General features: G+C 41.6%; 1 protein-coding gene across 4 annotated transcripts in view; it reads left to right on the forward strand.

The window, feature by feature from the left end:
• LOC121576745 (NT-3 growth factor receptor) overlaps positions 1-12,328 on the forward strand; it is a 302,625-nt gene that overhangs the window by 169,194 nt on the left and 121,103 nt on the right. For all 4 annotated transcript variants that reach the window (XM_041890145.2, XM_041890146.2, XM_041890149.2 and 1 more), the window contains exons 10-11: positions 4,533-4,588; positions 5,428-5,530. In XM_041890145.2, coding sequence (XP_041746079.1) covers positions 4,533-4,588; positions 5,428-5,530 — 159 coding nt within the window. The remainder of the gene's footprint in view (positions 1-4,532; positions 4,589-5,427; positions 5,531-12,328) is intronic.

Consider the following 12,328-nt stretch of genomic DNA (forward strand, 5'->3'; position numbering starts at 1 on the left):
TAATTCAATTGAAAAACAAACTGAAATCTTTAAGGGGGAAAAATAGAAAATAAAAAAATCACAATAATCTGGTTTCATAAGTGCGCACACCTTTAAACTAATACTTTGTTGAAGCACCTTTTGATTTTATTACAGCACTCAGTCTTTTTGGGTAGGAGTCTAATAGCATGGCACATCTTGACGTGGCAATATTTGCCCACTCTTCTTTGCCAAAGCGCTCCAAATCTGTCATATTGCGAGGACATCTCCTGTGCACAGCCCTCTTCAGATCACCCCAGAGATGTTCAATTGGATTCAGGTCTGGGCTCTGACTGGGCCATTCCAAAACGTTAATCTTCTTCAGGTGAAGCCATGCTTTTGTGGATTTGGATCTGTGCTTTGGGTCGTTGTCGTGCTGAAAGGTGAACTTCCTCTTCATCTTCAGCTTTCTAACGGACGCCTGAAGGTTTTGTGCCAAAATTGCCTGGTATTTGGAACTGTTCATAATTCCCTCCACCCTGACTAAGGCCCCAGTTACAGCCCCAAAGCATGATGCTGCCTCCACCATGCTTCACTGTGGGTATGGTGTTCTTTGGGTGATGTGCAGTGTTGTTTTTGTGCCAAACATACCTTTTGGAATTATGGCCAAAAAGTTCAACCTTGGTTTCATCAGACCATAACACATTTTCCCACGTGCTTTTGGGGGACTTGATGTTTGTTTTTGCAAACTTCAGCCGGGCTTGGATGTTTTTCTTTGTAAGAAAAGGCTTCCGTCTTGCCACCCTACCCCATAGCCCATTCATATGAAGAATACGGGAGATTGTTGTCACATGTAGCACACAGCCAGTACTTGCCAGAAATTCCTGCAGTTCCTTTAATGTTGCTGTAGGCCTATTGGAAGCCTCCCTGACCAGTTTTCTTATTTTCATAAATTTTGGAGGGACGTCCAGTTCTTGGTAATGTCTCTGTTGTGCCATATTTTCTCCACTTGATGATGACTGTCTTCACTGTGTTCCATGTAATGCTTTATTATGTAATTATTTTGTACCCTTCTCCTGACTGATATCTTTCAACAATGAGATCCCTCTGATGCTTTGGAAGCTCTCTGCGGACCATGGCTTTTGCTCTGAGATGCAACTAAGAAAATGTAAGGAAAATCCTACTAGAACAGCTGAACTTTATTTGTGATTAATCAGAGTCACTTTAAATGATGGCAGGTGTGTAATGACTTCTATTTAACATGAGTTTGAATGTGATTGGTTAATTCTGAACACAGCCACATCCCCAGTTATAAGAGGGTGTGCACACTTATGCAACTAGGTTATTGTAAGGTTTTTATTTTTAATTTTTCCCCCTCGAAGATTTAATGTATGCACTAACTGTAAGTCGCTATGTAAGTCGTAAATGTAATGTAAATGTATCAAATACTTGTTCTCCCCACTGTATGTATGTGTGTATATATATATATATATATATATATTTGCGAGAGAAAAAAAAACATATGGGGTATTGGAAGTGATGCAGACAATTACATTGATGGAAGTTACAATCTATCTGCAATATTAAAGCTGATTTACCCCCTAAAAAAATTAATAAATAAAAACATTGGTACCAAATATCTCACATTTTGAGATATTTCCACCGGTCTAATGTCCATTGCTCATGTTTCTTGGCCCAAGCAAGTATCTTCTTCTTATTGGTGTCCTTTAGTAGTTGTGTATTTGCAGCAATTCGACCATGAAGGCCTGATTCACACAGTCTCCTCTGAACAGTTGATGTTGAGATGTGTCTGTTACTTGAACTCTGTGAAGCATTTATTTCGGCTGCCATTTCTGAGGCTGGTAACTCTAATGAACTTATTCTCTGCAGCAGAGGTAACTCTGGGTCTTCCTTTCCTGTGGAGGTCCACATGAGAGCCAGTTTCATCATTGCTCTTGATGGTTTTTGCAACTGCACTTGAAGAAACCTTAAAAGTTCTAGAAATGTTCCGTATTGACTGACCTTCATGTCTTAAAGTAATGATGGACTGTCATTTCTTTTTGCTTATTTGAGCTATTCTTGCCATAATATGTACTTGGTCTTTTACCAAATAGGGATATCTTCTGTATACCAACCCTACCTTGTCACAACACAACTGATTGGCTCGAACGCATTAAGAAGGAAAGACATTCCACAAATTCCACAAATTAACTTTTAACAAGGCACACCTGTTAATGGAAATGCATTCCAGGTGACTACCTCATGAAGCTGGTTGAGAGAATGCCAAGAGTGTGCAAAGCTGTCATCAAGGCAAAGGGTGGCTACTTTGAAGAATCTCAAATATAAAATATATTTTGATTTGTTTAACACTTTTTTGGTTACTACATGATTCCATATGTGTTATTTCATAGTTTTGATGTCTTCACTATTATTCTATTGTCACGATCGTCAAAAGGAGTGGACCAATGCGCAGCGTGGAATGCGAACATACTTTATTAGAGTACTACACAACTAACAAAACAACAAAACGATATGTGAAGTCCTTGGTAACAAACACTAACCATACACGGAACAAGATCCCACAATACACTGTGCCAAACAGGCTGCCTAAGTATGGTTCCCAATCAGAGACAACAAGCAACAGCTGATTCTCGTTGCCTCTGATTGAGAACCACCCCGGCCAACATAGATACACATGAACTAGATCCTAAACACAGAACACAAACACATAGAATCGACACACCCTGGCTCAGCATATAAGAGTCCCAGAGCCAGGGCGTGACATCTATAAATAGTAAAAAAATAAAGAAAAACCCTGGAATGAGTAGGTGTGTCCAAACTTTTGACTGGTACTGTATTTAATAAGCAGAGTGACAAAATCGTCATGGGAGCTTACATTTTATTTCATTTAAATGTTCTGATATTTACTACCCTAATTCCAAACAGTTGTTCCTACCATACACTGCCTACATTAGCTGAGTAGGACTCAAGGTTATACCTAGACTCCTCTCTTGTTGAAGGACCAACAGGCTCTAGGAGGGCATTTTCATTTAGTCTTTAGTCTGTTCTAATTTAGGAGTTAAATGTAGAGGCACGCACAGCCACTGATCTTCATCCCCAGGCCCTCAAATTGACATCATGCCGGAGCTTCATTGGGATTTTCCATGCATAATAAACGGACGTGAGAGAGTGACAGATTGTTACTGTCAGGGCTGGGGATGATGTTAGATGAGTGTACTTGGTGGTAGGAAGGCAGGGAGGGTAAGAGGGTAGACAGAACAGGACAGAGTTGTTTGTCAGCACTGTTCTATTCTGTTCCGCTCCCCTAAACTGCACCGCACCGCACCATGGCCTGTTAGCAGAGAGCATGATGGGAGGGAAACCCAGGGGGATTAGTGTCTCCATAGAAGTGGATACAGATGAGGAGAGAAAAGGTCTCAGTTTATCAGAAATGGAAGCAGAGCTGTGAAGGGCAACAACCCAACTGACACTACACAGATTACAAAGCATTAACCATAATATCAGTTAGCTGCATGGATTGTGGGTCTGTGCTGTAATTATTTCATCTGGTACATACTGTATGTCAGGGTTCCCCAACTAGCGGCCCGCGGTTGATTTTAGTTGGCACCCCCAAGTTATTTTTTATTTTTTATTGTTGGACATAAAAGACTGTAAAAACACCAGCAAATCAGCTTTAATAGATTTTTTTGGGGGAAATCTGTTCCCACGCATAATAGAGAGTGATACACTGAGTGTACAAAACATTAAAAACATATTCCTAATATTGAGTTGCACCCCCCCTTTTGCCCTATGAACAGCCTTAATTAGTCGGGATAGACTCTACAAGGTGTCGAAAGCGTTCCACAGGGATGCTGGCCCATGTTGACTCCAATGATTCCCACGGTTGTATCAAGTTGGCTGGATGTCCTTTGGGTGGTGGACCATTCTTGATACACACTGGAAACTGTTGAGCGTGAAAAACCCAGCAGCGTTACAGTTATTGACACAAACCGGTGCTCCTGGCACATACTACCATACCCTGTTCAAAGGCACTTAAATCTTTTGTCTTGCCCATTCACCCTCTAAATGGCACACATGCACAATCCATGTCTCAATTGTCTCAAGGCTTAAAAATCCTCTTTAACCGGTCTCCTCCCCTTCATCTACACTGATTGAAGTGGATTTAACAAGTGACATTAATAAAGGATCATAGCTTTCACCTGGATTCACCTGGTCAGTCTGTCATGGAAAGAGCAGGTGTTCTTAATGTTTTGTACACTCAGTGTATTTGATCGTATACAAATGTAAGCAAGATTTGAAATGGTCCGCGGCAGAATGGCCCGTGGCATAATCTATTTGATGATCCCTGCTGTAGGTCATACCCACCCTTCTCCCCTGCCATCACGGATTACTACTCTGTATGTTAATCTCTATGCCTATGGCTTGTTCAGAATGCTAGTGTAGACTGCATGTTATGTTTCAGGATATATTATACAGTACATACAGTATAACTCAAGGTTGTCAGTCAGTACTTTCATAAATAGGACCGCTGTGTTCTTTGTTCTTCTTCACAGGGACTCCTACGCCGACCATCACAGTAACACACAGGCCTGAGGAGGACACGTTCGGGGTGAGTTTGAGAACACTGTGGTGCTGTACTGTGGCTTTTTATACCTAGTGGAGATACAGCCTGTTACAGTACATGAACATCTTATTTTTCCTGGGAACAACAATAAAAAGGAGGCTTTAGTTTGAGCTATTTTATTCTGTTTCTTTTATTTTTCACTCCCTCGCCTTGTAGCTCCCTCCTATCTGCCTTTTCCTTTCCCATTTCTTTATAATGTGACTTCGCTCATCTTTGTGCTGTAATTGACACAGGTTAGTGTTTTTTTGTCATGAATCTTGTTCTGGAGGCAGTTCTGCAGAGTGGTCACTAGCTGGCACAGCCACAAAGTCATACAATCTGATTTTAACCCTAACCTTAACCACACTGTTAACCATAATGTCTATCCCTGACCTTAAATTAAGACCAAAAAGCAAATTTTAATTTTTATAACGTTTTACAATATAGCCCATTTTGACATTTCAGCTGGCCTATCTAAGGGGAAATCGCTCAGTTCTGCTTCCAGGACAAGACTCATGACAATAAACATCAACCTGTGTAATTGACTGAATGGAGATTATTTCCTCATTTGAAGGTTTTAATTGGGAAGAGAGCATTGACATGGAAGGAGAGAAGACTTCCACTTAATTTTGTGCATCTCCTCTTTGATTTATCTTTGAATTGTTGTTGCCAGTGGAGAATGTATAGGATGCATTCCCCTTCATTTTCAGCAATACATTGCACTACTAATTAAGTTTTCACAAACCCTACATTCATTCTTCATGCCTGTTGGCTAGTCTGTACCTAAGGTAGACATCTTTATTGTGAGATCTACTCTCACTAAACCCTGTCTTGTCCTTCTCCAGGTGTCTATTGCTGTCGGCCTGGCTGGATTCGCCTGTGTCCTTCTTGTTGTCCTGTTTGTTCTCATCAACAAATATGGACGACGGTCAAAGTTTGGAATGAAAGGTAAGAAACACTCAGTGCTCTTCTGAAAGGAAGTTAGAGTAATTTAGACCTTATTTTCTTAGATAGCGTCTCTGCTGTCAAAATAAGAAATGATACTGGGTTTGTGCTTCTGTATCCCTTTCATGCCAAATAACTTGTTGTGTTATCTTTCTATGCCATACCCAGTCCACATTCACATACAGTATGTATGCAGCACACAACAGTAACATTACACTCAAAAAGGTGCTATTCAGAACCAAAAAGGATTATTCGGCTGTCCCCATAGGAGAACCCTTTGATAACCCCTTTTCATTCCAGGTAGAACCCTTTTGGTTATAGGTAGAAACCTTTTGGGTTCCATGTAGAACCTTTTCCACAGAGGGTTCTACATGGAACCCAAAAGGGTTATCCATGGGGACAGCCACAGAACCCTTTTGGAACCCTTTTTTCTAAGAGTGTACTTATACTTTATTTGATCTACTGCTTGTGTTAGTGAAGTATGTGGGCAGACAGGCGGAGGTGGGGGTGACACTCACCATATTGCAGATTTGAAGATGAGTTTGCAGGAGTGTCAGTTATGCCAACCAATTCCAAATATGGCTCAGTGCAGCCTAAGCGTATATTTCTGAGTCATGTCCAAGCACTACTTATCACTGTCTTCTGGTGGCTGATGCAGCTGGTTCTGCTGCGTGTCGTGTTGGACTTGGTGCTCTCTGTAACTGCAGCAGGAGGGGGTGATGCAGTTGTAGTAAACACCTCTCTCTCAGCTTCATGCCCTGTCCCTTCCCCTGGAACGGCTCTGTCTCAGGGATGGCTGTTCTGCTGTTAGAAACTGTGTGACTGTGTTTACAGTGTTTCAGGTAACACCTGCCGGCTTTTGCTGATGGCTGTGCATTGCCTGTGTAGACATAGCTTAGGAGGATTTGGGCGAGGGGTGTCAAACAAATTTTTCCCCGGGGTCCGCATTTGGTCTTCAGAGAGGTCCGGAGCGCCGCACTGAATTTTTTTTATATTTCCTCTGTGTTTAAATTTGAAAGAATTGTCCTCTATCCCACATTTTTGGAATTTCTGATGCTCCCTTACTGTCTTGCTTTCATTTCCATGATTCTTAGCGAGCCGGACACAGTCAAGAATGTATAAATGTAGGTCCATTATCATTTCTGCACAGTTTCGGTTTGGTTTGAGTATAAACGCAACATGCAACAATTTCAACGATTTTGCTGAGTTACAGTTCATATAAGGAAATCAGTCAATTGAAATAAATTCATTAGGCCCTAATCTATGGATTTCACATGACTGGGAATACAGATATGCATCTGTTGGCCACAGATACCTTTAAAAAAAAAGTAGGGGCGTGGATCAGAAAACCAGTCAATATCTGGTGTGACCACCATTTGCCTCATGCAGCATGACACATCTCCTTCGCATAGAGATGATGAGGCTGTTGATTGAGGCCTGTGGAATGTTGTCCCACTCCTCTTCAACGGGTGTGTGAAGGTGCTGGATATGGGTGGGAACTGGAACACGCTGTCGTACACGTCGATTCAGAGCATCCCAAACATGCTACATTGATGACATGTCTGGTGAGTATGCAGGCCATGGAAGAACAGGGACATTTTCAGCTTCCAGGAATTGTGTACAGATCCTTGCGACATGGGGCAGTGCATTATCATGCTGAAACATGAGGTGATGGCGGCGGATGAATGGCACGACAATGGGCCTCAGGATCTCGTCACGGTATCTCTGTGCATTCAAATTGCCATCGATAAAATGCAATTGTGTTCGTTGTCCGTAGCTTATGCCTGCCCATACCATATCCCCACTGCCACCATGAGGCACTCTGTTCACAACGTTGACATCAGCACACCGCTCATCCACACGACGCCATACACACTGTCTAACATCTGCCCAGTACAGTTGAAACCGGGATTCATCGGTGAAGAGCACATTTCTCCAGCATGCCCATGGCCATCGATGGTGAGAATTTGCCCACTGAAGTTGGTTACGACGCCGAACTGCAGTCAGGTCAAGACCCTGGTGAGGACAACGAGCACGCAGATGAGCTTCACTGAGACGGTTTCTGACAGTTTGGTACACCTGTATTTGGGGAGTTTCTCCCATTCTTCCCTGCAGATCTTCTCAAGCTCTGTCAGGTTGGATGGGGAGTGTCGCTGCACAGCTATTTTCAGGTCAGTCAAGAGAAGTTTGATCGGGTTCAAGGACATTCAGAGACCTGTCCCGAAGCCACTCCTGCGTTGTCTTGGCTGTGTGCTTAGAGTCGTTGTCCTGTTGGAAGGTGAACCTTCGCCCCTGTCTGAGGTCCTGAGCACTCTGGAGCAGGTTTTAAGCAAAGATCTCTCTGTACTTTGCACCATTCATCTTTCCCTTGATCCTGACTAGTCTCCCAGTCCCTGCCGCTGAAAAACATCCCCACAGCATGATGCTGCCACCGCCATGCTTCACCGTAGGGATGGTGCAAGGTTTCCTCCAGACGTTACACTTGGCATTCAGGCCAAAGAGTTCAATCTTGATTTCATCAGACCAGAGAATCTTGTTTCTCATGGTCTGAGAGTCCTTTAGGTGCCTTTTGGCAAACTCCAAGCGGGCTGCCGTGTGCCTTTTACTGAGGAGTGGCTTCCGTCTGGCCACTCTACCATAAAGGCCTTATTGGTGAAGTGCTGCAGAGATGGTTGTCCTTCTGGAAGGTTCTCCCATCTCCACAGAGGAACTCTGGAGCTCTGTCAGAGTGACCATTGGGTTCTTGGTCACCTCGCTGACCAAGGCCCTTCTCCCCCGATTGCTCAGTTTGGCCGGGCGGCCAGCTCTAGGAAGAGTCTTGGTGGTGCCAAACTTCTTCCATTTAAGAATGATGGAGGCCACTGTGTTCTTTGGACCTTCAATGTTGCAGACATTTTTTGGTACCCTTCCCCAGATCTGTGCCTCGACACAATCCTGTCTCGGAGCTCTACGGACAATTCCTTAGACCTCATGGCTTGGTTTTTGCTCTGACATTCACTGTCAACTGTGGGACCTTATATAGACAGGTGTGTGCCTTTCCAAATCATGTCCAATCAATTGAATTTACCACAGGTGGACTCCAATCAAGTTGTAGAAACATCTCAAGGATGATCAATGGAAACAGCATGCACCTGAGCTCAATTTTGATTATCATAGCAAAGGGTCTGAATACTTATGTCAATGAGGTATTTCTGTTTTGTAATTGTTATACATTTGCAAAATCTTCTAAAAACCTGTTTTCGCTTTGTCATTATGGGGTATTGTGTGTAGATTGATGAAAAAAATAAATAATTTAATCAAATTTAGAATAAGGCTGTAACGTAACAAAATGTGGAAAAAGTCAAGGGGTCTGAATATTTCAGAAACTATTCACACCCCTTGACTTTTTCCACATTTTGTTGTGTTACAGCCTGAATTTGAATGACTACCTCATCTCTGTACCCCACACATACAATTATCTGTAAGGTCCCTCAGTCGAGCAGTGAATTTCAAACACAAATTCAACCACAAAGACCAACTAGGTTTTCCAATGCTTCGCAAAGAAGGGCATATTTTGGTAAATGGGTAAAAAATTCTAAAAGCAGACATTGAATGTCCGTTTGAGCATGCTGAAGTTATTAATTATTTGGATGGTGTATCGATACCCAGTCACTACTAAGATACAGACGTCCTTCTTAACTCAGTTGCTGGAGAGGAAGGAAACCGCTCAGGGATTTAACCATGACGCCAATGGTGACTTTAAAACAGTTACAGAGTTGAATGCCTGTGATAAGAGAAAACTGATGATCGATCAACAACATTGTAGTTACTCCACAGTACTAAGCTAATTGACAGAGTGAAAAGAAAGAAGCCTGTACAGTTTACAACAAATATTCCAAAACATGCATCCTGTTTGCAACAAGGCACTAAGGTCATACTGCAAGAAATGTGGCAAAGCAATTCACTTTTTGTCCTGAATACAAAGTGTTATGTTTGGAGCAAATCTAATACAACACATTACTGAGTACCACTCTCATATTTTCAAGCATAATGTAATGGGTATGCTTATAATCGTTATGGACTGTGGAGTTTTTCAGGAAAAAAAGAAATGGAAAGGAGCTAAGCACAAGCAAAACTCTACTGGAAAACCTGGTTGAGTCTGCTTTTCACCAGACAGGGAGATTAATTCACTTTTCAGCATGACAATAACCTAAAACCAAGGCCAAATATACGCTGGAGTTGCTTACTTTGTGGTAATTATTCTAATCAAAGGAGATACTTTTAGATTTCCTCAAAACCATCAAACTTTATGAATAATTACTGCAGTAATGGAGCGTTAACGGTCACCCAATGGTTTAGAGTTAAGGCCCAAATAAGCAGGGTTAGGTTACAACTTTTTATAGTTTTCTGAGTCCTTGTGACGAAGGACAGATATGTGAAATCATTCAAAGGTACATTGTGCTCTCATGCAACAGACAGAAAGATTTATATGGCGCCAAATATCTGTCTCTAGTTCATTTACTACTTTTTTATACAGAAATACTAATGCAACATAGGATACTAAATCCTTCCCTTAATTTATGAAGTCCAGTGTTATTAATAATCTGGAGAGAGGGTTCTCCTCAACCTGGCAGACAGACCAGCATTTCACACATACACTACTAATGGAATTGAGTGTTTTCTTATCACCAAGCCATCGTAAATCGACTGTCAGCGTTAAGCCTCAGAAGCTCTTCTCGGAAGAACAGACATTGTGAAAGTACTAATATAGGAATACTTTCTAATTTAAAAGTAATGTGATTAACATATGTTGTAATTCTGCAACACTTACCAAGAAGAGTGTGAATGTTCATGATTGTCTGAGTTACAGTTTTGACTTAAATCTACTTGAAAATCAATGGCAAGACCTGAAAACGGTTGTCTAGCAATGATCAACAACCAAATTGACCGAGCTTGAATAATTTTGAAAATAAAAATGGGCCAATGTTGCACAATCCAGGTGTGGAAGCTCTTAGAGAATAACCCAGAAAGACTCACAGCTGTACTCTAGGCTACAGGACTGTTTCTCTAGCACAGACTGGTCAAAGGTGCTTCTAGAAAGTATTGACTCAGTGGTGTGTATACTTATGTAAATTAGATACTTCTGTATTTCATTCAGAGGAAGGCCCTCAAAATTGTCAAAGACTCCAGCCACCCTAGTCATAGACTGTTCTCTCTGCTACCGCACGGCAAGCGGTACCGGAGTGCCAAGTCTAGGTCCAAAAGACTTCTCAACAGCTTCTACCCCCAAGCCATAAGACTCCTGAACAGCTAATCATGGCTACCCGGACTATTTGCACTGCCCCCCACCCCCCACCCCATCTTTTTACGCTGCTGCTACTCTGTTAATTATTTATGCATAGTCACTTTAACTCTACCCACATGTACATATTACTTCAACTACCTCAACTAGCCGGTGCCCCCGCACATTGACTCTGCACCGGTATGCCCCTGTATATATAGCCTCCCTACTGTTATTTTATTTTACTTCTGCTCTTTTTTTCTCAACACTTTTTTGTTGTTGTTTTATTTAACTTTTTTTATAAAAAATAAATGCACTGTTGGTTAAGGGCTGTAAGTAAGCATTTCACTGTAATGTCTGCACCTGTTGTATTCGGCGCATGTGGCCAATACAATTTGATTTGATTTGATTTTCAATACATTTGCTAAAACTTCTAAAAACATGTTTTCACTTTGTCATTATGGGGTATTGTGTGTAGATTGGTAAGAAACAAAATCTATTTAATCAATTTTGAATTCAGGCTGTAACACAACAAATGTAGAATAAGTCAAGGCTATGAATACTTTCTGAAGGCAATGTGTATATTTACACTACCAGTCAAAAGTTTGGACACACCTACTCATTCAAAGTTTTTTCATTATTTGTAAAAATTAAAAATAAAAAAAAATTAAGAAAACATTGTAGAATAATAGTGAAGACATCAAAACTATGAAGTAACACATATGGAATCATGCAGTAACCAAAAAAGTGTTAAACAAATAGCCACCCTTTGCCTTGATGACAGCTTTGCACACTCTTGGCATTCTCTCAACCAGCGTCATGAGGTACTCACCTGGAATACATTTCAATTAACAGGTGTGCCTTCTTAAAAGTTAATTTGTGGAATTTCTTTCCTTCTTAATGCGTTTGAGCCAATCAGTTGTGTTGTGCCAAGGTAGGGGGGTATACAGAATATTGCCCTATTTGGTAAAAGACCAAGTCCATATTATGGCAAGAACAGCTCAAATAAGCAAAGATAAACGACAGTCCATCATTACTTTAAGACATGAAGGTCAGTCAATACGGAACATTTCAAGAACTTTGAAAGTTTCTTCAACTGCAGTCGCAAAAACAATCATTCGCTATGATGAAACTGGCTCTCATGAGGACCGCCACAAAAATGGAAGACCCAGAGTTACCTCTGCTGCAGAGGATAGGTTCATTAGAGTTACCAGCCTCAGCAATTGCAGCCCAAATAAATGCTTCACAGAGTTCAAGTAACAGACACATCTCAACATCAACTGTTCAGATGAGACTGTGTGAATCAGGCCTTCATGGTTGAATTTCTGCAAAGAAACCACTACTGAAGGACACCAATAAGAAGAAGAGACTTCCTTGGGCCAAGAAACACGAGCAATAGACATTAGACCGGTGGAAATGTGTCATTTGGTCTGGAGTCCAAATTTGAGATTTTTGGTTCCACCCGCCGTGTCTTTGTGAGACGCGGTGTGGGTGAACGGATGATCTCCGCATGTGTATTTCCCACTGTAAAGCATGGAGGG

Source organism: Coregonus clupeaformis, chromosome 29 (assembly GCF_020615455.1).
Source record: "Coregonus clupeaformis isolate EN_2021a chromosome 29, ASM2061545v1, whole genome shotgun sequence".
Taxonomy (NCBI): Eukaryota; Metazoa; Chordata; class Actinopteri; order Salmoniformes; family Salmonidae; genus Coregonus; species Coregonus clupeaformis.